We start from the raw sequence: 26,039 nt of genomic DNA on the forward strand, positions 1-26,039 counted from the left end.
CGCCAGCCATTTCCAGGTCCCCGATCCCGCGGGGCCTTTCCGAGGAATACGGTAGGCGGCAATGTCACTTCTTCCCGGTGCCGGGCTCCAGCGGGGGTCCCCGGAGAGCATCTCTGCTCCAGTGGAGAGATCAGACTATCGGCTTCTTCCGGGATTGCCCCTGTTGCGCTGTTGCGGACCTAGGATAAGCAGCTTGGGGAGTCCCGGGACGAAGGGGCGGAGCCAGCGACGGCGCGGGGGCGGGGGCGCGGCCGACGGGTCACGTGGCGAATCAGCCCAGTTGCGGGCGGAGCTGCGCGGGTACTTAGTGGTGCGCCCGAGAGGCCAGGTGCGGCTCGGTTCGGCTCGGCAGCTGCAGGCCCAGGCCGTAGCGCTGCGCTCGGTGAGTGCGCCCGGGGCGCAGTGACTCCGCGAAGTCACCTTGGCTGGGGTCGGGAAGCGGGCGGCTCGCGGGTGGCGGCGACAGGCCCCTAGCTCGCCCAGGGCGCAGGCGCGGTTCCTCCGCGGCCCTGGATGCTGCGTACCGTGAGTGGTCGCGATCCGCGGGTAGAGGATTCCTGAGCTCGGGCACTGCAGGAGAGCAGCACGGGCGGCCTGCACGCCCTTACGGCGGGACCTAGTGACCCCGCGCGGGTCGGCTTCCCTCCGGTGGCCTTGGCGCACTCCAAGGGCGGAGCTGCGGACTTCGGGGAGCTCGGAGGGAGGAGCCTGCAGGGAAGGGTTCGGCCCTGGCCCTCCTGCCAGCCCGCAGGCTCCGAGTCTCAGTGGTGCTCAGGGCGAGTATCGACCTGCGTCTAGTGCAGGTTTGTGGCTTATTCTAAAGAATCTGCCCCGGCAACTTGCCACACACAAGCCCACGCAGTGCCTGGCACCCTAAAAGACCGGTCCTATTGAAAACAGAAACCTGGTAGTGGGTGGCTGGGGTGGAACCTGCGTGGAGAGTTAAACCGAAAAACAGGAAGAGAAGCAGAGTGGAGTGGAGGATAGGGGTGCTTGGCGCTGCACTCCCTTTCTCTGGAGGGGGATGGCCAAGATGATGGGAATGCGGAGGGGGAGAGGTAAATCCAGGACAATCTCCTTCAGTCAGGGCCCTGCTGGCCCCGAAGAGGTGTGGGGTCGGTCTGCACGGGCAGGGTGTTGGGCATGCGGACCAGGAGATAGGTGAATTGGACTTGGTCCCCTAGGAGCCTGGAGTAAATGACTAAGCCCACCCTCACCTTGCCTCCACCTGACCAGATCCCCTCACCCGTTGGGAAGGGAAGTAGATTGTGGGGTTCAAAGGGAAGCTTAACACGAGGTGTCTCCTCTGGAAGGGAGTGCCGAGGAGGTATGTCCATCTTCAGTCTCCAGAGTCAGAAGGGTAGCATGTGGAGAACGTTGGTGAAGGTGCTCTCATCCTCCCTTGCAGCCAGCCCTTCAGGGGAGAATTGCTTCTCCTAAGTTCTGGCCATGGTGGCCCTAAAGCTCCAGGGCTCCCAGAGCCAGGCAATCACAACACTTGGAAGGCTGAGGCAGGAGGATCACTGTGCATTATTAGAAACTAGCCTGGGCTATGTAATGAATTCCGGGGCAGTCTGACTAGAGAGTGAGACAGTTTCATCTCCAAACCTAGAGAGTGAGGCAGTTTCATCTCCAAACCTTCCTTCCTCCCAAAAAAAGGAAATGCTTGAAAAAAGGCACCCTGGAGGAAAATGACCTCTGCTCCTTTAAAAGCATGTGTCCCGGGCCTGTAGGGACTGCTGGGGCTTGTGGGTAGAGGGTGGGCTCATGTTTGTGCTTCACCAGCCCAGGTGGCCTGTGAGGGTTCTTCCGGCACTCCTCTTGGTGTGGGCTCAAGTCAACCCTATTTCAGACTAGTCAGGCAGTGGAGGGTAGGAGCTCTTGGCTCCAGGTTGGAACTGCCCAGTGGAGGTGCTGATTCAGCAGTCTAGGCTGAGGCCCTTTGTGGTATGTATGGGTGGAAACCTTCAGGTGTCAGAGTCTCAGGTTGGCCAACTGACTTTTTTGATGGTCTGTTGAAAGGAAAATATGAGAGATGTGTGAGTTTGAACTATATGCAATGGAACTTTTGAAAGTCAGAAAGGAAGCCAGGGACTTGAGTGTGATTGCTATGACGGGAGGTGGTGGGACTGGCCAGGGTGAGGTGGGTGTATAAACGCCTGTGTTGTCTTTGCTCAGTTAACAGTCCATATCCCTGGTCCCGTCCTCTCAGTACTCTCCGGGAGCTGCCCAAGAAAGGGTAGAGGATCCGTCTGGAGTCCTTTCATTGCCATAGTTTATATTCCGCCCTACACTGAGCTTTGGATGTATCCCTGCTGCATGCTGGAAGTGTCTGGTTTATCTGTGGTGCTGAAATCCAACCCAGGGCCCCCCTGTGCACGCTAATCGTGCGCTCTGCCCCGGACTATACCATACCCAGCCAGCTTTAGTCTCCTCCCCTCGCCATCCTACTCAGCTTTCTGAAACAGGTCTTAGGCTGTACTGGAGTTCAGCCAGGCTTTGAACTGGACAGCTGTGCCTCAGCCCTCCCGCATGCTAGGGTTATAGACATGAGCTATCATTCCAGGTTTAGTCCTTTTTCTTTTCTTTTCTTTCTTTCTTTCTTTTTTTGAGAATGGGTGTAGCATGAATCTTAAAGGTACTTATTAATAAAATCAAACCTGAGGCCAGTTCTTGGGGTGAATGCTGGGAGATCAGAGAAGCAGAACAAGCCACAGCCACCTCACCTCGCCAGTTCCTCAGCTGATCCTGTTTCCTCAGACTGGAAGCCTCTGAGTCCTTATCTAAATGAATCTCAGCTGAACTGCTTCTAGAAAGCCTGAATGCTTAACCAGCCTAGTTCCTGGTTTTCACGCCTTATATACCTTTCTGCTTTCTGCCCTCACTTTCTGGGGTTAAAGGCATGTGTCACCATACCTGGCTGTTTCCAATGTGGCCTTGAACTCACAGAGATCCAGACGGATTTCTGCCTCTGAGTGCTAGGATTAAAGGTGTGAGTGCCAGCCGGGCGGTGGTGGCGCACGCCTTTAATCCCAGCACTCGGGAGGCAGAGCCAGGCGGATCTCTGTGAGTTCGAGGCCAGCCTGGGCTACCAAGTAAGCTCCAGGAAAGGCGCAAAGCTACACAGAGAAACCCTGTCTCGAAAAACCAAAAAAAAAAAAAAAAAAGGTGTGAGTACCACCATTTTCTAGCCTCTGTATCTAGTGGCTGTTCTGTTCACTGACCCCAGATAAGTTTATTAGGGTGTACAATAGTTTGGGGAACACAATACCACCACAAATGGGTCTCATCACTCACTGTGTAGTCCAGACTAGCTTGGAACTAGGTATGTAGACCAGGATGGCCCAAGCTTGACTGAGTACACAAACTCTTAGAGATAAACCTGCCTCTGCCTCACCAGTGCTGAAATCAAAGGTGTATAGACCACCATACCCAGAGGTCCCTTCATTTTTAGCTTCAAGTCTGGACTTCCCTTTCTGCAGACCTGATGCCCCCCAGGCTCAGGTTTGGGATAAGGTGGGTGGCTCCTAGGGGACATGTTTCATTGTGGTCAGTTTGGCTCCTAGGCTTGCTTTGTCTTTCACAAGGACTTAGGCAGCTGATCCTTCCTTACCATTCTTTCCTGCTTGGGTGCTTGATACAATGTTTCAATCTGTAAGTATTGTTTTATGTCACTTATTATACTATGTGTCTTGTTCACCCAGTTTATGAGATTTGCTGATGTTGATGCCCTCAGATTTAATGTGTCTGACAGGTAGCCCCGCTCACACTCACCAGGTAGGTGAGGATTAGTTTGAACACCTGATCCCCCTGCCTACCTCCCAAGTGCTGAGATCCCAGGTGTACACGCACCCTGTCATGCCCAGGAAGTTTAGGTTATTAGTCTTTTTTTTTTTTTTTTTAATTGTTTGAGACAAGGTCTTTCTGTGTAGTCCTGGCGGTCCTGAAACTTACGATGTAAACCAGGCTGGCCTTGGACTCACAGACCACCTGCCTCTGCCTCCCGAGTGCTGAGATTATAGGCGTGGGCCACCGCGCCTGGTTTTGAATGTGTTGACCTGAGGGACAATCAAAACTTCCTCCTTCCATTTTTTTCCCTCCTACCTCTTCACTCTTGCTCATAGCGGCACAGGGCCTTCTCTTGGGCAAAGCAGAGGAGATAGGATCAATTGCTCGACGTAGACCCACACACCTTCTGTTCTGCTCCATAACGATGACGTCCCCTCTCCTCTGTGGCTGGGTCACCTTCTCCTTGCAGTTCCAACACTAGATTTTACCAGACCCTAATTGTCAGTGTGATGGGTTCAGATGGTCCCCGTGCCTCCATTTACTATGAGTAGAAATTCAAGTTCAATTCCTCGTCGAAGGAAAGCCTTCATTAGTGAAATGCTCCCTGGTTTTGCGGTTGGTCACAAGGAGCACTTGTGCTAACGTTCATTTTGTTGTTTGTGGTTTTTGTTGTTGTTTTAAATATTAGGTTTTTAGCTCAGCATGATAGTACACTACTTTAATCTCAGCACTCTCTGAGTTCAAGGCCAACCTGGTCTACATAGCGAGTTCTAGGTCAACCAGGGCTATATGGCTATCTTAAAAAAAAAAAAAAAGTTTGAGTTAGGTTTGGGTTTTGTTTTTGACACAGGCTCTCATATAGCCCAGGTTAGCTTCAAACTTGATATGTAGCCAAGGATGACCTTGAACTTAAATTTTTTATTTCTATGCTCAGCCTTTCAGGTGCTGAGCATAGGCAGAAGAAATGAATACATACATGTATGCCACCATGCATCTACAATTGTCTGAGTTCTTTAGGTCACAAACCTGGGTAGCTGAACTTAGCTACAGTTAGATGTAGATTCTAAATAGTTGTGTGTGTATGTTTTTATGTGTTTGTGGGGGACAAAGGTTGATATTGAGCATTATCCTCAATTGCTCTCCACTTCATGAGGCAGGGCTACTTATACCCAGAGCTCACTGATATGGCTAGTCTAGCTAGCCAGCTTGCCCCAGGAATCTTTTCTCCGACTCCCAAATGCTGGGATTGCAAATGTAGGCCACCAAGTCCTCATAGCATTTACTTGGTATTAGGAATTCAACCCCAGGTCATCATGACTGCACAGCAATACTTTCTCCCCTGAACCATCCTCTCCAAACCCTAGTTTCTAATTTTGTAAATTCAGGAGGTATGTGAGGTTGGGGGACTCTACAGATGAGAAAGTGAAGTCACTTGCAAGTCTGTAACATGGTTAGAGTCACTTAGGTAATGATGGTGGAAACTGACCTGGAATTTGGTCTCCAGAAGGTTATTGATGCCTACTCAGGTGTCTCCATTCGGGGCTTGCCTATGGTCTCCTTGCATGCCTTAGTTTCCCTCACCTGTGAAGTAGAAGCCTTAGCTCCTTTCATGCCTCAGTTTCCCTCACCTGTGAAGTAGAAGCCTTAGCTCCTTTCATGCATTAGTTTCCCTCACCTTTGAAATAGAAGCCCTCTACAAGACAGGAGGGCCCTTTCCAGAACGGGTGTTTCATAAAAGCTGAAGGTTGGGAAGGACCTGTGATCTGTGATCTCAACTGTTAACCTGTTTTTACTGGGTCAATAACTCTGTAGTCTGGTCAAGATAATACAGCTTTCGAGCAGGCAGGGTGGAAGAGAATGGGGCTGATAAATGCCAAGTTAGTCTCCACAGAACACTAGAGAGCACTTAGATAATATGCTCTCACAGCAGAGTTGGCTGCTCTCTGCCCCGCTGCCCCGCTGATCTGGCCCAGGCAGGAGGTCCTCATCCACAGGAGTCACATGTCCTTCTGGCTTGCCTAAGGCAGATGGTGCTGGCTGGCTTGTGCCAAAGAAAAATCGTATCAGGATTCAAGCAGCCTGCCACTCATTCTCGACTTATTGATCCCCTCTGGGTTTTGGGCTATACTTGGTTTTGATAATTGCATGATAGAGTATGTACCAGCATGTGAGGCTTTATTATAAATTGCATGATGGTCATAATTTTTTACCCCAATTAGGAGACCAATTAAGGGGAATAGGTGTTGTGAGACAGAGTCTCATATTCGAGGCTGGCCTGGATTCACAGTATAGCCAAGGATGGCATTGAACTCCTTCTCCTGCCTCTTGATGAGCTGGTCTTATGGGCTCATACCATTACCTCTGGTTTAATGTGCTGCTGGGGACTGAACCCACGATGCTAGGCAAGCACTCTGCCAGCTTAAGCATATTCCTGGTCTCAAACTGGGATATTTTTAAAGATCAAGATAAATTACCCCCCAGGATAGTGAGTGTTGACTGCTGTGTGCATAGAGAGCTATATAGTCGGTTTGCAGACCCTGGAGTTTGTATCTGATGGCTCTGCCTGCTGGTGGCTGCCCCCAGCCTGGTACAGGGAGGCACTTTCCAAAAGAGTACCTCTGTCTATCATTTCTGTTAGCTGTTAGAGGGACTCTTTCTTCCTGGGGCCCTAAGGAAGGAGAAGATGCTCCGCTCACAGACACAGTGTTTCTGTTGCTTGATTACATGTCTGCCTAGGCCTCACCCTGAGCAGCCTGGAACTTAATTTATCCTGCAGTCGAATTAGGCAGCAAGCTGAGAAGCATGGAACATGAAACACATTTACATCTCAAGATCTTTAAAAAGCCTTGTACTGTGTATATTTTAGGAGCAGACTTGGGGAATGTACTACCCCATGCATCTGGGAAGGGCTTCTGCAGGCCTTGAACAGAGCTAGAGAAAGAACAAAAGCTTCTGGGAATGTTGACTGTCAAGTCAAATTGTCGTATTTTCTATCAACAATTAAATGTGTTTCCTCTGGGGGCCTATCCTAGTTAGGGTTGCTATTGCTGCGATGAAACACCATGACCAAAAGCAAGTTGGGGAGGAAAGGGTTTGTTTGGCTTACGTTTCCACATTGTAGTCATCATTAAAGGAAGTCAGGACAGGAACTCAAACAGGAGCAGATGCAGAGGCCATGGAGGGTGCTGCTTACTGGCTTTGCTCCTCCTGGCTTGCTCTGCCTGCTTTCTTATAGAACCCAGGACCACCAGCCAGGGGTGGCACCCCCCACAATGGACTGGGCCCTCCCCCATCAATCACTAATTAAGAAAATGCCCTATAGGTCTGCCCACAGTCTGGTTTTATGGAGGCATTTTCTCACTTGCACTGGTAAGTGTTCTGCCTCTGAAATGACATCTGTAGCCTCCCCTTCCAGATGTGCCTTGGGTAGAAGGTAGCTGTGGATAGCCCCAAGCTGTTTTTTGTTCTTAAGGATCAGCCATGAATCAATTACACACTTTCCTACCAGGACCAAAGATGTGTAGTCTGGAAGTCCACATCAAGGCTGTGATTCAGACCTAGCAAAAGGGGGAGTCTCCGGCCTCCTCCGGGTCTGCTCTGCACACCTTTGAGATAGGATATCAGCTTCCACTATGGCTGCCCCAGCATGGGGAACGACTGGGCAAACCAGTCAAAAGGAAGTGAAGCTCGCACGGTCTTGTTCTGTGGGTGGACTGAAGTGGTCAAAACTGGAGGAGCAGGTGCCCTTAATGACAGGTAAAGCTGAGACAAGTTTGTTTTTATGGAAGAGAAACTCGTAAGTACAGTGTTGAGGTCCCTGCTGGTCTCCCCATCCTGTTTTCCCACCTTCCTAGCGTAAAGCCCCCCCCCCACCCCCCCCCCCCCGCACATCTGTGATGGACGGTCACAGTTTGTGGCTGTTGGCAAATGAAGACATTTCATGCTTCTGAGAGTTTAGAGCTGATGTGTGAGAGGTCAGCCCCATGTTCCTGGACCACTGTCAGGAGAGCAGAAGATACAGACTGCTTGGATGTGTGTGCACTTAGCCTGTGCCAGGACGTGGCAGGTGGCCTGAAGGACTTTCGGGTCTACCTATTCTGTCTCCGTACAGCCTTTAGAATGTGACGTAGACTCTAGTCTACCTGAGGCATTGCCTACCCAGGAAAGCATTCTTTGTCAAGCTTGTCGTCCCTCCACATCCCTTCTTTTTTGGTTTTTCGAGACAGGGTTTCTCTGTAGTTTTGGTGCCTGTCTTGGATCTTGCTCTGTAGATCAGGCTGGCCTCGAACTCACAGAGATCCGCCTGGCTCTGCTTCCTGAGTGCTGGGATTATAGGCATGTGCCACCACCACCTGGCTCCCCCATTTTTAAGGGTGTCATTACATGATGCTTCCTTCATCCTGGTATCAACGACTTCTTGGATTTTCCATTTTCTCCTAGAGTCCCAGGGACTAGATTTGTCCAAGGAAGGGCATCCAGCTAGTTTGGGAGGTGGTTTTGCTGTTGATGGGATCACCAGTTCCCCACCCAATTCTGTCCACGCGACAGTGTTGTGTAGAGAGACAGCAATTGCAGGATGTTGAGACATCAACGGCTATGTAGGTTTGAAAAGGAAGAGGATGGAACCCAGGACCAGCCGATCTGAGCTAGAAGTAAATTCTGCCCACAACTGCGCTGTACTTCTCCACCTGGAAGAGGAGTCTGGTTAGCGGTGAATGTACTTGTCTGTTCCAGCCCCCTTCTTTTGTGGAATAAAGACTTTCTGTTAACTAAAAATAAAAAGGACAGAATTGGGAAATAAAGGGAAGTGCTTGCCCAAGTAGGGGGAAGTGAAAACCAGGGGCTATTTCAGGCAGAGACATGGAACCCGTGACAGGGTTCCAGACAGCTTAGCGTGTCACTATTGGCTGTGTCACCCACGGGCCTGCGCGTGTGATCTCTGGGAAGAGTGACATCCTCGGGGAGTCAGTGCACTAGGTGGCGATGGTCTTGGGACCCTCAATGTGGAATTCCGCTTGACTGTGGGTTTCCTGAGGGTGGAAGCTTGTTTTACTTCAGACTCCTGCCAGGGGCAGGCTTTGAGAGTTGTGTTTGGAACAACTGGAATTAGCCAGCACAAGTTGGAAGGGAGACTTGCCGGGGGAGAGGATGGGGCGTGCGCACTGATGCGGGGTGTCCCTAACCTCCGCTGCTCCTCACATCACCTGGAAACATGGTGCTTATCACCACCGCAGAGGTACAGGATCTGAGCCTCAGTGCGGGGCAGTGTCCACGGGTAACAGTGGCGGGACCAGGGTCTAGACATTGGTGTCAGTCTCCCGCAGAACCTGGCCTCCCTCAACAGTTAGTGGCCAGGTGAGGAATGGGGAATCTAGGGATTTGGGGGTTCATCTTGGTATAAGTGGGGTTAGACACTGGGCGGGTACAGCGGGGCCACTGTACCCCAGTTCCTAGGCTTGCAGCTGGGCAGAGCCCTGATGGTGGGGAGAGTCAAGTCAGATGGTCAGGGGTGGGCTGCAGAACCAGTGGAAACTGAGTTTCCTGGAAAGTGTCCTGTACCTGCAGTGGCCCGGAGCTGTGGGCCAAGGGACCTGGGAGCCCTTGGGGGCGTGAGAGGACCTACCACAACAGAAATCAAAGACATCTTGTTTAAAATTTCAAGTTGCCATGGAAATGCACCTCTCAGCTTATATTCAACAGACGCCAAGTCCCTAAGGGTATCTGGGGACACTCCTGTTCTCCATATACAGTATGGTGAGACCCCAAGGGGTCAGACCTTCAACATAGGAGATCCTAAGATACTTACAGCCCCTTCCTTAGTCCAGACTCCAACCCTAGGGAGTGGGCACGCCCGTGTTTCTGTATTGGGGTTTCCTGTCTTGGAAGAAAGGTTCAGATGCCGGGCTTTGGGGATGACTTAGTTGGTAAAGGGTTTGCACGAGGGTCTGAGTTTGATTCCCAGGACCCGAGTTATCTCCAGAACCACGTAAAAGAAGCCAGGCTTGTCGGTGCGCACTTGTAACCCCAGCACTGGGAAGGCAGAGGTTTGGGCAGCCAGCCTCGCCTGTTGGTAAGGTCCAAGCATTGAGAGACCTTGTTTGGAAATAAGCTGGATGCCACCTGAGCCACAACACCTGGGGTTGCTTGGTGTCCAGAGGCGTGGGCATATATTGTACTTGCATATACTTGAACATGCATGCACACAGAAACGCACAGAAAGGTTAAGATGCCAAGTACAAGTCAGGGTGGTTTGGAGGCCATGTGACGGCTGACGCATGGTCATGTGCAACAGGCTTCCCATGAGTCACTGGAACTGGGGGCAGTAAGTGTTGGATAAGTTATACATATATTTGCGTGGCAGTCCATTTTTCACTATTGTAGTGAGATTCTCAAAGCTGGGCACTGTAAAGAAGGGGTTGATTATATAGCTCAGTGTCTGGGAGGCTGAAAGCGCAAGACCAGGCAGCCCACAGATTTGGCTTCTGTCCAGGGCCCCTCACCTTGGAGCACACCATCATGCCGGTGCCACGGCGGAGATGCCTGTGATGGGGAGCCCCTGCATAGCTAGAAGGGAAAACAAAAATGAGGTGGAGGCACACCGAGACCTCCCACCAAGCCCAGCCTTTCGAAAGCCCACCTGTTTCAACTGAGAACCGAGTGCTCGCTGCACATAACCTTTGCGGGACACTCCAGTGCATCATAGCCATAGAAGACCGAGAAGGCGTCTTCAAGGTGCGGTCACTGCCTTTGTGTGCTCTCCCTATGACAAGACCGCGTCTGTGCGCCTGGCTTGCCTGCTTAGTAGACACAGCCCCTGTGTTCCTCGGCCATCTGCTGCTTTTTCACTTACCTGTGGCACGGGGGTGTTTTACTTCATTTCTGCAGGGCCAGGTCCTTCAGCTCGTTCATTTTTGCTGGCTGTTTTGAACTCTTGTTTAGCCCCTTGCATTGATTTATCAGTTACTGTGCCACTGGACAGTTGTCTCACTTAGGGGCTTGTGTTCATGCAGAGTGCTCGGTGGACATTGTGTGCTTGTCATTGTGTTTCGGAGTCACTGTCTATGGGGGTACATGTCTAGTGTCCAGATGCAGACCCCATGTGGGTAGGTTTCAGTTGACAGGTCTAGGCTGGCCTCTGTGGTTCCAAGGCCCCTCTCCCTTCTGCACTGCCCATTTGCACTTTTCTGTAGTCACTGTACCCACCTTCCCACCCTGCTCTCCCCATGTTTCCGAGCGTGTGTGGTGCTGGGGTTGGAATCCAGGGTCTCATGTATGCTAAGCCTGTGTTCTGCTGAGCTGCATTTCGGCCCGAGTCCTCTGACTTTCGAGTCTTGTTTGATCGAGGACACACAGCTCTTAATGGGAGCGTTTTTCCATCTTGGTTGCTGTTTTTAGTATGAAGACTTGTTTATTGTGTGTGCGCATGTGGAGGTCAGAGGACAACTTTTAAGAGTCAGTCTTCTCCTTCATCAGGAGGGGATTGAACTTAGGTTACTGGGGTTGGCAGCAAGCCCCTTTATTTACAGAGCCATCCCCCCAGCGTAAGACTCCTGATTTAATGTGATGCCGAACAGGTTTTTGTTTTATGCCAGTTTTAGGCTTTCCAGGGAGGGAGTTTTGTTTGGAGCTTTTCACTTGTTTTGTTTTGTGTATCGTAGTGTAGCCCAGGCTAGCCTTGAGCCCTAGGGTGACAACCGTGCCTCACAACCTGCGCAGACTTGCGTGGTTTTGAGGTCTGCCTCCATGAAGCACTTTTGCGTGGGGGAGCCAGGTGTGCAGAGTTGGCCCTCCTCGTCTTCCCAGGGCGGGCAGCCAGCTGTGCAAGCACATCTGCAGGAGTGTGTCACTTCCTCTTTCCCTGTCCCGCCCCCCCACTTTTCCCATACCCAAGATGGGTTTTGCGTGGTCTGACTTTTTTTTTTTTAAATGGAACTTTTCCGAGCCAGTATCATCAGGCATTTTATAATACATTATGATGTTCCAGAAGGTCTCCCTGGGAGCTTTTCCAGAATAGTCTTTCTGTATGGTGATATTTTATTTGTGCTAAAATGTGATTTTATTTGTATGTTAATAAATAAAGTTGCCTGGGGGTCAGAGCTAAGAGGAAGCCATAGCAGAAGCCTGTCGGGTGGTGGCCCACACCTTTAATCCCAATCACATGTCAGGCGGATCTCTGTGTGTTCAAGGATACAGCCAGCATGGACACACACGCCTTTAATCTCAATACCAACCATAGAGACCTGGAGGTCTGTATAGACAGGCAGTGACGAGGAGGTCATAGCTGAGTTGCTGCTCAAACCCCCTCCTACATGCCCATCTCTCTCTCTCTCTCACACACACACACACACACACACACACACACACACACACACACACACACCAGACTTACCATCATTCTAACTCTTGGAGAACACAACTCTGTTGCTTGAACTTAAATGAGAATTTTTAGTTTTCCTTCAGTATGCTTTTATGCCTGTGATCTAGCACTCAGGAAGCAGAGGCAGGAGTTTGAGGCCAGCCTGGGTTAGATGAGATCCTGTCTCAACTTCCATTCCACCAAAAAGTTCTCTAGGAATGTAAGTCTGGGTTCTAGTGTCCCTTTGACCCTGATGTGGTGCACTTGCTTCCTAAGTCCTACAGGCAAGACAGGGTCCCAGCTCTATGCACACATACTGCTGTTCCTACCAGGCCCAGTCCCAATTGTCAGCACCTTAAAGGACAGACCTGGCCTTTATTAGTTACTTGGCCAGGAGGGTGACTCATGGGTTGAGCTGGAAATGACTGGTCTCCTGACTCTGGAGCCAGTTCACAAGGTCTGGAGGCCAAGGTATTGATGTAATAGTTTTCCTTCTCAGAAGGCGGAAGCAAAGCCCTTGGTTGGCAGGAAAAACCAGAGGGGCTCCTGGGAGCCTGGTGCCCCAGGCACCTTCAGTGTGGTTCCTTAGTACTCAGCAAGTGACACCAGCCCAGCTTCTGTTGGCCTGAAATGTGCCGGGGATGGAGCTCGCAGACCTGGGGAGATGACTCAGGCCTGAAGTAGGAGGAAAGGACTGGCTCCCGGAAGTTGTCCTCGGACCTGCACATGGTCGCACATACGTACAAACAGAATAATTGAAAATTTTTGTTGTTTGTTTGTTTTGGGTTTTTTTTTGTTTTTTTTTGTTTTTGTTTTTGTTTTTGTTTTTTTTGAGACAGGGTTTCTCTGTGTCGCTTTGGTACCTTTCCTGGAACTCACTCTGTAGCCCAGGCTGGCCTCGAACTCATAGAGATCCACCTGCCTCTGCCTCCCTCCCTAGAGCTGGAATTAAAGGCGTGCGCCACCACCACCCAGCTGAAAATGTTTTTTTTTTTTGGTTTTTCGAGACAGGGTTTCTTTGTGTAACTTTGCGCCTTTCCTGGAACTCACTTGGTAGCCCAGGCTGGCCTCGAACTCACAGAGATCCGCCTGCCTTTGCTTCCTGAGTGCTGGGATTAAAGGCGTGCGCCACCACCGCCCGGCTCTGAAAATGTTTTTAAGTGAGGCTTATGAACGTTACTTCTTTTAGTTTCCTCATCCATCAGGACATACACAGATTGACTGGGTTTTGTTTTTTGTTTTTTGAGGCAGGTTGGAGCTACATGGTCAGGCTGAACTCCTGACACTCCTGACTTCCCCAGTGCAGGGTTTACACACATCCAGCTTCAGGCTAGCTGTCCTTCTAGAACCCTGATTGAATCTCTTAAACCTAGTCCATCAGGTCCATAAGGTTTTAAAATAGCCGGCAGGGGACATGCCTGCTGTCATGCGTGGTGTTACAGGGTCCCATCAAACCAGCCTTCATCATATTGGGGCCATCAAGGCAGCCAGGAGCCCGAGCAGTGTCCTTGTGTGGAAATTGTTTTGATGCCACCTCTGTGCTTTCTAGGTGGGTGCAGGATCCAGCTTCCAGAATGTGGTGGTCCTTGGTCCCTCTGTCTTGCCTGCTGGCACTGGCGAGTGCCCACGGCAAACCTTCCTTCCACCCACTGTCGGATGACCTGATCAACTATATCAACAAGCAGAATACGACATGGCAGGTGGGCCGTGCTGCTGTTTCCTGTCGTCCGTCCGTCCGTCCGTCTGTCTGTCTTTGTGGGTCCCTGCTTTGAGTCACCTTGGGCACACTGCTTTTGAGGTGACTGACTAGCCATAGGACATTCCTTTCTGGAAGTTGAAGCTTATGAACCACACCAGCTTCCCCTCTGCTCTCCACATTGTGTGCATGGGAGTGCACACATGTGTGAACACTTGAACATGGAGCTGTGTGGACGGTAAGTGAGCTCCAACACCAGGTGGACCCTAGGAAAACTGCCATGGAAGGTGAGGTGGGTCCTTAGTGCTTCTCGCCATCATTTCCTCCATGTCCGGGCAGGTCTCCTGCTAACAACTGGCAGCAGACCAGAGAATGCACGATGGTCTGAGAGCTGTGCTCTGACCCTGAATCCCTCTGCCTGTTCCCCTAGCTCCTACCTAGAATTGGGCAGGACCCTTGGCCTACCCATCCCTATCCTGGGAAACCCCTCGGTCAGTGGGTGACTGTCCTGCTGTGACTCTCTTCCAGGCTGGACGAAACTTCTACAATGTTGACGTAAGCTATCTGAAGAGGCTGTGTGGTACCATCCTGGGTGGACCCAAGCTGCCTGAAAGGTGAGTGACAGACCCCAGAGTAGACCTGCCCCCAAATACTGGCTTGTGAGCAGTAGTGCTAGTGTTGGGGTGTAGGTAGAGGTAGAGAAGCCCTCTGGATTTCCCAGGTGTGCTCTTCCAGGCCGCAGAGACTGCCTCAGATACTGGATTTACTATTTTGTCTCCAAGGTGCCTCATCCTCAGGTGAGGTCCCAGGCTTGGAAGTTGAGGTCTGGCTACACTCAGCTCTGAACAATTCAGGGCAAGTCCATAGGACCTGCCATTAATGTTTTATTTTTCTGTAAAACTGCCGTGGACATACTCATGCGGAAATTGTTCTTAGCAAGGATTAGGGATGTCTGTCCAAGGATGAGGTAATCAGTGTTGATACATGATGGGGATGATGTTGTCTGACTCAAGTCAGGATGTAGGCAAGGCACAGTTTAATATTGTTAAAATTCCAAGTCAGAAAGGTGGGAAAGCATTGGTTTTAGAATCAGGGCAAGATACATACAGGATCGAAGCCCATACTGCAGGACTGTGCTTGGCTCTCTTCTGATGACAGACAGCCCCACAGTGTGGTCCTCGATAACACTGTGCCCTGAGGGGTCTTGCTGTGGCCTTGAACTCATGATCTTTCTTCAGATGAGCACCTCTATATCCAGCCCCCACACCAGTCCTGGGCATCAAGCTGAGGACTTACACATGCTTGACAGGTGCTCAGCTGCTGAGATACATCTGCAGATTTAGTGAGAGAATTTGAATGTTTTCGGTAGATGGCTGTAGTGCATTGTTAAATGTCTCTTCAAGGAAAATAAAATGAAGTCCCAGGGCTGAATCTCAGGGCTGTCGATGGCTTGGCAGTTAAGAACACTTGTTGGTCTTGCAGAGGATCTGGGTTCAGTTCCTAGCATCCATATGGTGGCTCAAATGCATCCATAACTCCAGTTCTAGGGGATTTGATGCCTTCTGACCTCTGAGAGCACCAGTCATGCATGGGCACCTGGAATGCACAGACATACATGCAGGCAAACCAGTCATACACTAAATAAATCTAAAAGAAAAGACTGAATCACAGATGCTCTCCCTGCATATCCACTACACCAACCTAAAAATAAACCCGAAGGATTATTGTTGTTTAAGTAGTTTGAATGAGATATGATGGGGTATGCTTGTAACTCCAGCATTCACTAAGGACTTGGTCAAGATAGGAGGATGAAGAGTTCCAGGCTAGCCTGGGCTACATAGTCAGACCCTGTCTAAAACAAAAAAGAAAAAAGAAAAGATTGCCTGTCTTTTTTTTTTTTGAGGTACTAGGGCAGGTATCTGTGATGGGGGCAACAACAACAACAACAACAACAAACAAAACAAAACAAAACAACCTGTATCCCATGTGTAGAATGTTTGAAAAAAATACCCATTAAATAAGCATGGGTGGGGGTGTGTGTGCAGTGCTGAATCGGTCTCACTGAACAGTGTAAAGCGGTAAAGGACACCTCCTGCCTGGGTCCCACCACCTCTCTAGGAAGTACAACCCCGTCCAGAGCCAGCTGCTCTTTACCGGCCCTCTTCGGGCTAGGGGAGTGAACTGTAGTTTGTAACGGAGTCCTTTCGCTCAGGGTTGGGTTCGCTGAGGACATGGATCTACCTGAAACTTTTGATGCACGGGAACAGTGGCCCAACTGCCCAACTATCAAACAGATTAGAGACCAGGGGTCCTGCGGCTCTTGCTGGGTAAGACCTTGCTGGTGGGGAGGGCTTCCTGAAGAAGTCTGGTTGGGATGTGATCGGAGTATCTAGGGATCGGCCGGATGGGACAAGGCAAATGAGGAAATGTTTGGAGTCGTTTCTTTCCGTCATGACAGTGTATGATCCTTGTAGTTGGGAATTGCTGCAAGGATGACGTGGATGACGGACATACAGATCAAGGTCCATGTATAGGCTGTGGAGCCATATTCCCTCAGTAAACACAGCGGCTCTGATACGACACAGCTTCAGGAGCGTTCTGTGTCTGTTAGTGAGCTATCCTGTGGTTTTTGAATTGTGGCAAAATTCGAATGACAGAGAATGCAGGTCTAATGAGAGAATTTGTTGCTCTTGCAGAGGATCTTAACTAAGTGTATAGTCCAGTGGCATTAAGTATGTTCCCAGTGTTGGGCGGCCAGTCCTACTGCCCGTCCACACAGTCCTTTCCTCTCCCCCAGATGAACCACTTCAGTCACACTGACTCCCTGTGGCTCTCCTCTGCCCATGGTGGCTCCCATCTGCTCTCTGCCTTGGAATTTGCTCCTTGTGAGCCAAGGCCCTAGGTAGAAGCTTGGATTGGTCTCTTTAATGCTAAGTATGAGCCCAGAAGCTTCACCTGCCATTGAAAGGGTCTACCCATTTGGAAGGTTCAGGGCCCTCCCTGCGTCAGGTAAGGTGGGCTCCTCACCAGTGGGACTTACTGTTCCTACAGGCATTTGGAGCAGCAGAAGCCATGTCTGACCGGCTCTGCATCCACACCCATGGCCATGTCAATGTGGAGGTGTCTGCTGAGGACCTGCTGACCTGCTGTGGTTTCCAGTGTGGGGATGGGTGAGTGTTGGACACCTCTTCCTGGAGACCCTAGCCCCTTCCTCCTTTGTACTTAGTAACTCAGGCTCCCCAGGGAGGGGAAAGCTGTTTTCATGGTTGAGACAGAGCGGCATGGGAGTCTGTAGGAGACTGACTCTGTTGTAGCTGCTGCTGTTGAACTGCTCGGGACCAGGCTGGCCTCAGCTCAGTGGGGATAGAGTCTTGGTAGAACATGGTCTCCAAAAGTTTTGCTTACTTTCTGTTCTCTGCCTGGCTTTTGCTCCACTTGTCCCCCCATCACTACCCCCACCCCCACCCCCAACTCAGGGAAATATACTGTCTGCTCTATAAGGATGACAGATCCCAACTTGGGTGGGGGAGGGGTCACACTAAACTCAGTCTGTAACTCAGGTGCTCACCAGGGTCACCTGGCCCTTGGTCTATTACAGTGGTGCAGGTTAGACCTGCCTGAGACTTACAGAAGAAATGTTGTGGGTCTCACACCAGGAGCGTAGGAGCGGCAGGAAGGAGGAGAAGGGTACTTCCCACCTCGCCCCAGGTAGAGCCCCACACGGCCATATTCTGCCTAGTGAATTGGAGCTGCACCACACCTCATTTTACAATTACAAGGGATTCTGCTAAGTACAGCTCCCCTCCCCCAGGGGATGCCTTAAGCCAGGGGCACAACCCTGTGTTCGTTCCACTCACAGCGTTTCCATATTCACTGTGGCCGTAACTTTAGAGTCCAGTGGGTGGCAGCGAAGCCAACCTGAACCCCCTTTCTTCATAATTTAAGGTGTAGAAGAGTCATTCTTACCGTAGATCTTAGCAACCTCAGTTTATGACTTTTTTCTTCTCATTAAGTCCAGAACTTGTGCCCTTTCACATGAAGAAGGCACTTACAGCTTCCATTTGGCACGTCTGAGCTGCCAGCATTACCGCTCTTAGAATTAGCCATCAAGAATTAGTGGAACCCACACTGCAGCATCACAGCTGTTGTTGACTTTTTACTCTTCGCTCTTTAGGGGCCCGCCACCTAGCTCCCAAATAAATACACAGAGACTTATTCATACTTATGAATGCCTGGCCTTAGCTTGGCTTGTTTCTAGTCAGCTTTGCTAACTTAAATTACACCATCTATCTTTTGCCTCTGGGCTTTTACCTTTCTTTATTCTATATCTCTTTCTTTCCTTCTTACTCCATGGCTGGCTGTGTTGCTGGGTGGCTGGTCCCTGGCATCTTTTTTTTTTTTCTTGCTCTTGCTGTTCATTCTCTCTGCCTGGCAGCCCTGTCTATCCTTTCCTGCCTACTTATTGGCCGTTCAGCTCTTTATTAGACCAGTCAGATGTGTTAGGCAGGCACAGTAAACAGAGTTAAACAAATGCAGCATAAGAGAATGCAGCACATCTTTGCATCATTAAACAAATATTCCACAGCATAAACAAATGTAACACATCTTCAACTAATATTCCACAACACATAGCTGTGGATTTGATGACCAAGATGACTCTCAGTTGACTAGAGATAGTAGCGTATACAGCATGGGTACTCTGGACAGAGATGATTATGTTCTATGCTGAATGGACCAGAGAGTGTGAGAGTTCATCTTGCTACTCAGAACAGTATACAATTTAAAGTTGAGGAATTAATTCTGGAATTTTCTACTTAAATGTGTTTGGACCTTAGTTAATGGTATAACTAAAACCTCAGAAATCAAACTACCCAGGTGTGGTGGTGCATGTCTTTAGTCTTAGCACTCAGGCAGAGGAATCTCAGCCTGATCTACAGAATGAGTGCCAGGACTACATAGAGAGACACTAACTCAAAAAAAAAAAAAAAAAAAAAAAAAAGAGAGAGAGAGAGAGAGAGAGAGAGAGAGAGAGAGAGAGAAAGAGAGATCAAGTTAAGGGAGGGAGCTACTGTACTCAGGGTTTATAACATACCGTGCAGTTGAGGACCACTGTTCCAGAAAGAGGGGAGCTTTCAAGGTCAGTCTGATATGGACATGAAAAAGAGTCCTTATGGCTTGGAGGGTCCTTGTGGACAGAGATGGGGCTGGGTTGAGCCCCTGGTGGGGTGACAGTGGGGAGAGGATGAACTGGGATATTGGATTATGGAAGGATATTGGTGTATTGGGGGGGGGGGGCGACCTTGGTATTTGCAGTGATGTGTGGGAATAGCTGGGGTTAGCTCCACATTGATAGAAGTGTTTTTTTTTCAGCTGTAACGGTGGCTATCCCTCCGGAGCCTGGAACTTCTGGGTTAAGAAAGGCCTGGTTTCTGGTGGACTCTACAATTCCCACGTAGGTGAGTGTGTACTTACAAGCCCTGCCTCTCAGGTGGGTTTCATGGGCAAGTATTGGTGGCTTCCTTTTCTATTGTAAAGGTCAACGGTAGAGGCCAGCTGACCACCTTCATTACAGGGGCAGCCCCCACAGGAAGTAGACAGAGTCTGGCTGCATTCCAGCTCTACCTGGCCTGGGGGGGGGGGTGTCTTGCATCGAGGGTCGTAGGCTGATGCCATCTTGTCCCCTCCATCTGTCAGGCTGCTTACCGTACACCATACCTCCCTGCGAACACCATGTCAATGGCTCCCGACCCCAGTGCAGTGGAGAGGGAGACACTCCCAGGTGTACCAAGAGCTGTGAGCCTGGCTATTCCCCATCCTACAAAGAAGATAAGCACTACGGTAAGCTGGGGCCTGCTGAGGGAGGAAGAAGCCAGTGCCCTTGAGTGTTGAGAGTCCAGCGCCGGGTGGTGGTAGTGCACCTTTTAATCCCAACACTTGGGGGACAGAGGCAGGTGGATTTTATGAGTCCAAGGCCAGCCTGGTGTATAGACAGAGTTCCAGGACGGCCAGAACTACACAGAGAAACCCCGGAGCCCCAGGAAGAAGAGGGGGAAGCTGAGTAATTCCCACCTGTCTCACTGGACGGAGCTGCACACTCCATGCTCTGTCTGGTCCACACTCTGTCCTGCCTCAGCCCATTTGGGTGGGCTCCAGGGGACCAGACAGACCATTGTTTTGCAAGGGGTTAGAACCTGGTTTTAAACCTTAGGGTCTTCTTGGCCTCTTCTAGGACTGTAGCTGTGCTCACTTCTTACTTAGGGAAGCCTTCCTTGGCCTCTTCTGGAGGCACCTTCTCACCCTGCCCGGCTTTGTTCCTTCTGCAGGGTACACTTCCTACAGCGTGTCTAACAGCGAGAAGGAGATCATGGCGGAAATCTACAAAAATGGCCCAGTGGAGGGTGCCTTCACTGTGTTTTCAGACTTCTTGACTTACAAATCAGGTACCTATTGACTCCAGTGGCAGCCAGGGTTGGAAAGTCAGAGTTCAAGGGCCAGGGTCCGCATAAGCCAGCAGCAGGTCTCACTGGGAGGAGGCAGAGGCTTTGGAGAGCAGAGCACTGGGACTCGGCCTCCTTCCCCACTCTGTCTCTCCTCTGGGCAGATAGGCAGCCTGTGGTGCTGGTCCGGTGGTCACAGCTTCCCACCTGCTCTGCTCACTGGCTCGCTCTCAGCGTGGTCTCCACAGAGCCTCTCTAGGGGTCCCTTTTCATCCCTGCCAAGCCAGCTCAGCTCCCTACTCTGCTGATTTTTCTTCCTTAGCAATCACCCTGTTTTGTCTCTCATCCACATTTGACAATGGTAGTTCTTCATTATCTTTACAAAGGCCTACATCACCTCAGCCTTCCACTTAGCTGGGATCACAGATGTGACTTGTGGTTAGCAGCTCATAGTATCTATGTAGTCATGCGTCTGGTAGAGCAGTGGTTCTCAACGTGGGTCATGACCCCTTTGGGTCAGTTTGTAACAATGGAAATGCATCCTACATATCAGATATTTATGACCTACCATCCACCCATCCATCCATCCATCCATCCATCATTCTATCATATCATCTATCTATCTATATCTATCTATCTATCTATCTATCTATCTATCTATCTATCTATCTATCTATCTATCTATCTATCTATCTATCTATCTATCTATCTATCTGGGATTTATTAGAATGGCTTATAGGCTATGGTCAACATAGTCCAACAATGGCTACCTATCAGTGGAAGGTCCAAGAATCCAGTAGTTGTTCAGTCCACAAGGCTGGATGTCTCAGTTGGTCTCGGTATTCACCGACTCCCAAAGAAGTAGGTTGTACTGCGAGAAGGAATGGACTTGTTATTGAGAGCAAGCTGGCAGAGAGAGACAGAGAGAGATAAAGAGAGAGAGAGAGCACTTTCTTTTTCCATGTCCTTTATAAAGGCTGCTAGCAGATGGTGTGGCCCAGATTAAAGGTGGATCTTCCCACTTCAGAAGATCAGAATTAAAGGTCTGTCTTCCCACTTCAAAGATCCAGAGAAGAGGTGGATCTTCCCACTTCCATGATTTAATTAAGAAAATAGCCTTCACAGGTGTGCCTAGCCTTTGGGTTTGATTCCAGATGTAGTCAAGTCGACAACCAAGAATAGCCACCACAGCACTTGTACCCACATCACTTGAGGATACATTTCAGTTTGAGAAAGGAGTCACCCTCAAGTGGAAGGCCTGGGTGACCAGCTCTCTGAACACCTGCACAGTGTCTCAGTCACCAAGCAACAGTGGCGGCCATTCTTCTTTCTCTCACATCCCCCAGTGGACTCCAGAACAGCAGCCTGAGAACTTTGCAAGCCTTGTAAAGCTTGACAGATGAACCCTGACATGGAGTCTCAGGGTGTAAAACAGATAACTGTCCCTCAGACTTTAAGTTTGCGCCATAACTTAGAGTTTATCAGAACCTTTATTTTTTTATTTTTTATTTTTTTTTAAAGATTTATTTATTTATTATGTATACAGCATGTATGACTGCAGGCCAGAAGAGGGCACCAGATCCTGTTACAGATGGTTGTGAGCCACCATGTGGTTGCTGGGAATTGAACTCAGGACCTCTGGAAGAACAGTCAGTGCTCTTAACCTCTGAGCCATCTCTCCAGCCCCAGAACCTTTATTTTAAAGTCAACTAAACAATATTTTTGTAGGATCCCATTTTAATATTTAACCACTTAATGATTAAATACTTAAGTGTGGTGGGCTTCCAAAAGTATTTTTACAGTGCCAGGCGTGGTTGTACACACCATTAATTCCAGCACTCAGAAGGCAGAGGCAGGCAGACCTCTGAGTTTGAGATTAGCTTGGTCTACATAGTGGGTTTCAAGCCAGCTAGGGCTATTTAAGACCCTTCCTCAAACACACACACAAACACACACTCTCACTCTCTGTCAGGTATACTGGTATCCATATGTAATCCTAACATTCAGGAAGCAGAGGCAGGATTGTGAGTTTGAGACCAACTCAGGCCTCATAATCCCTTTCTCAAACACACACACACACACACAGAGTGTATAGTTACATAATCTCCTAACACTGTGGCTCCCCCTCGTCATAGGCACTGTTCTACTGCTGTGCAGAGACTCTCCTTTCCTTAGGAAAGAAAGCATTAAATGGGAGCTTGCTTACAGCTTTGGAGGCTTTGTCCATTGTTATGGCAGGCAGGGAGCATGGTGCACACACGCTGGAGCTGGAGCTGAGAGCTACATCTCGGTCCACAGGCAGACAGAGTGTGGAACAGGCTGGAGACAGACGACACTAGGCCTGGCTTTTGACACCTCAGCCCCCGTCCCCACCGACACACAAGGCCACACCCCCATCCTTCTCATCCCTTCAGATAGTGCCATTCCCTGGTATTCCATGGCCTTGCCGTGCTAACGAGTGCTCATCCTGAGACCCTCTCTAGCCTTCTAGAGATTTCTGTGTAGGAGAGTAGTTGGTTCCTGTCAGCCTGTTGCTTCTGACTGGGTGGCTGGCTGTCTTAGGGGACTCTGTGGGCAGGCAGTGGCCTGTGTCCAGTCCGAACGGCCCTTTTTTTTCCCTCAGGCGTATACAAGCATGAGGCCGGTGACATGATGGGCGGTCACGCCATCCGCATCCTGGGCTGGGGAGTAGAGAACGAAGTCCCCTACTGGCTGGTAGCCAACTCTTGGAACGTTGACTGGGGTGACAATGGTGAGTAGCTGTCCCCTTCCTCAGATTGCATAAGGAGCGATGAACCAGAGCATCATGGCCCCTTTGCTCCACTGTGGCCTGAGGCGTGGTCCTGGCTGCCTCAGTGTATAGGTACTTTGGTCTAGAGCCATCTGAGCCCTAGAACTCCACATGATTGTGTATACAGTTCCCATTGCATGGGCAGCATGTGAAGGGAACTGTGTCTCAGATGATGCTGGGGGTCCCATGACTTACCTTAGGTTTGGATGAATCTGGGTATACCATCAAGGTTCAAGGCTGAAGGCCTGAACATGTCGGCTCTAATCCCTGCACTCCTGGAGCTGTAGCACTCAGGATGCTGAGGCTGAAGGGTGGAGGCTGAAGTTGGTGGCCAGCCTTGGTTACAGAGTGGAACCAAACCCAGAGCATACTTTGAAAGAACCTTACTTTTTCTTTTTCTTCTCAGGCCTCTTTAAAATCATCAGAGGAGAGAACCACTGTGGAATCGAATCAGAAATTGTGGCTGGCATCCCTCGCACTGACCAGTACTGGGGGAAGTTCTAATGTGCTGTGGCCCGGCTGGCCAGTCCTTAGGGAGTTTTTCCCTAAATTTAGCTACCCAGGCTGGGAATGAGGCAGACAGGAAAGTTTGATTGTTTGAATTCACCTAAGATACACGAAGCATTCAGCAAGGCTTGAGTGACTGGACCAGAGCTGCCTACCATCAGAGCTGTCCTCCATTTTCTCCTTACCTGGCTCCCTCCTAGCCTGTTCCAGCAGTGATCACAGCCTGCATCCTCGCCTCCCCTAGACTAGTGCTGTCTGTAGTGTCTGCTGCTGCAGCTCTGCCTGCCACCCCCACATCTCCAGAGCAGGAGAGACCCAAGGGCTTTGGCTGCAGGTTTTCCAAAAGAATGGAACACCAACTTCATGATGAGGACAAACGCCACCTGTCAGCTGCACCTTGAAGCCAGCCACTCCCTGGGTCTGTGGCAGGCATTGATGGCCCAGTGCAGTTCTCTGGAGAAAGCTACCTTTTTCCAAGGTACCTACATCCATCGCCCTTGGTAATGTGGCAAGCCCTGCCTGGTCTTGTCCTCAGCCGATGCTTTTTCAATAGTTTTTTTTTTTTCTTTTTCTTTTTTGTGCACCTCAACTGAATATGTGAAATGAACAGGTCTAATTAGTTGAAGATCTGTACTGGATTTACAGATTGTCTCCTAAGTGTATGGCTTAAAACAAGCCAAGTGGTCCTGGTTTGCTGGGTGACTTACTGACCTCAGACACCACAGTGAAGCTAGTCTGGGAAAAGCCTCTTGTATGTTGTAGACACCACTTCACCCTGTTAGTTTAACAAGGAATGACTGTGCCAATAAACCGATTCTCCCTCTGCTCGATGTCTGCTCTCATGGCCTCCTGGAGGCAGGGTGAACAACCCCATGCTGCATTTTCAAGCCCTCTGTAGTGCCTCTCTCCTTAGTTTCCTGAAACCCTTGTCTAAGCCATGCCCAGGACTGTGCTCAGGCTCAGGGAGACTCTTCCTGCTCAGAGATAAGGGAGCTGCACATTAACCAATCCCGTATGCCTGTGTGTATTTCATATGCGAGTAGGCTGTTACCTTCCTAGAGGGCCACATCTCCCTTGGGTGGAGCCAAAGCTTGTGTACTGTGTTTTAAGTTTTCTTGGTCCCTGAATTACATGGCTGATCAAGAGATTCATTTATAAAAAAGTATCCTATTGATCTATTACTTTCCTTCCTGCCAAATGGGAGGGGCTGGTTCCTTCTAGAAGCTGAGGAAGCTTGCCTTCCCATAAGATGGAATCAGAACTCTATCAAGCTCTTTTAAAGCCTGGTGAGTGCTGGAGATATAACTCAGGCTAAGTCAACCTGGCTTGGGTACTGGGGCTTCAGTACTGCAAGGCATCTCTTGTCCCTAAACTATATCAAATAGTTCCCCTCCTCCACATGCCCACCTGCAAACTCCATTCCTACCCCCTAGAGCCAGTGGAGATGGCTAAATTAAGAGAAGGACCTGGGGGCATCCTCACAGTTGCTGGGATTAACGTAAGAATCATAGCTTCCGGAAAGGATGAGCATTAGTACCTTTGTGCTTCCGTGAGAACAGAAGTTAACCATGTAACATGTTACTTTGACTGGTTTCAACAGGGTAATATTTGTCCATGGTTGAGCTGCAAACGACCAATTAAATGAAGGCTCCATGCCCCAAGTGGTCCCTGGTAGTCACAGTAAGGCAATCTCTGCTTGCATACAGTGCTGGCTGAAGTTCCTCAGTTCATACCCAGTAGGCTGAACAGGGGAGCAGACTGCACTATACATACATGTCTCAGTGTGGTTTTGAGTGGCTCTCAAAGGATCATACACTGGAAGCTTGGGCCACAGTTGGCAGTGAGGTGGCTGAGGACCCAGTGCAAGGTGATTAGGTTTTGGAGGCACTGTCCTCAAAGGTCAATGCTTGTCTTCCAGAGTTAGTTCTTCTGAGACCAAGCTCCAAACAAGAATGGAATGGCTAATGTCTGTAACCCTTGCACTCAGAAGGCTGAGGCAGGGGGATCGCCAGGCTACACAGACGCCCAGGCCAGCCTGAGCTAGTTTAAGACTGTCAGCATGCCTGAGTTTTGACTCTTGCTTCCTGTCACATGTGCTCACTCCTGCATGTTCTCCTACCAGTGTGCTGTCATTACCCATGAGGCCCTGCGGAGGCTAAAGACCGGGGCCACCATCTCAGGTCTTCATCTGCCTAGGCTGTGAAAGAAATAAACCTCCTTTCTTGGTAAAGCAGTTGGCCTCAGGTATCGTGTTATAATGGGAACATCAGCGTGTTGCCTAGAGCCTCGCCACTGTCATGCCCGAACCTGGCTTTCAGATACCTGGTAGCCAGGGGCCATCATGACAGTGTAGCAGACTAGCCATGCTAGAATTACCAACAGGAGAACCCATCTTCCTGCCCCTCATCCTTTGTCTTGAGATACCAGTATAAAAATGTGGGAGGGGAAACCAGAACAAATGAC

The 26,039-nt window shown here is 49.9% G+C and overlaps 1 protein-coding gene across 1 annotated transcript; it reads left to right on the forward strand.

Annotated features, from left to right (window-relative positions):
* Window positions 1-247: 247 nt before the first annotated feature.
* Ctsb (cathepsin B) lies at window positions 248-24,401 on the forward strand. The gene is made up of 10 exons (XM_006993000.4): window positions 248-382; window positions 13,695-13,845; window positions 14,370-14,455; window positions 16,054-16,168; window positions 16,893-17,011; window positions 19,212-19,297; window positions 19,536-19,679; window positions 20,165-20,281; window positions 22,902-23,030; window positions 23,476-24,401. The coding sequence occupies exons 2-10, from the start codon at window positions 13,720-13,722 to the stop codon at window positions 23,571-23,573; spliced, it is 1,020 nt and encodes a 339-aa protein (XP_006993062.1). The 5' UTR covers window positions 248-382; window positions 13,695-13,719; the 3' UTR covers window positions 23,574-24,401.
* Window positions 24,402-26,039: the final 1,638 nt, after the last annotated feature.

This window comes from Peromyscus maniculatus, chromosome 9 (assembly GCF_049852395.1).
Source record: "Peromyscus maniculatus bairdii isolate BWxNUB_F1_BW_parent chromosome 9, HU_Pman_BW_mat_3.1, whole genome shotgun sequence".
NCBI lineage: Eukaryota > Metazoa > Chordata > Mammalia > Rodentia > Cricetidae > Peromyscus > Peromyscus maniculatus.

Coding starts and splice junctions, on each gene's coding strand:
- Ctsb (XM_006993000.4), top strand. CDS start 13,720: ATGTGGTGGTCCTTGGTCCCTCTGTCTTGCCTGCTGGCACTGGCGAGT. Junction 16,169..16,892: donor GGTCCTGCGGCTCTTGCTGG/GTAAGACCTTGC, acceptor CTGTTCCTACAG/GCATTTGGAGCAGCAGAAGC. Junction 23,031..23,475: donor CGTTGACTGGGGTGACAATG/GTGAGTAGCTGT, acceptor TTTTCTTCTCAG/GCCTCTTTAAAATCATCAGA.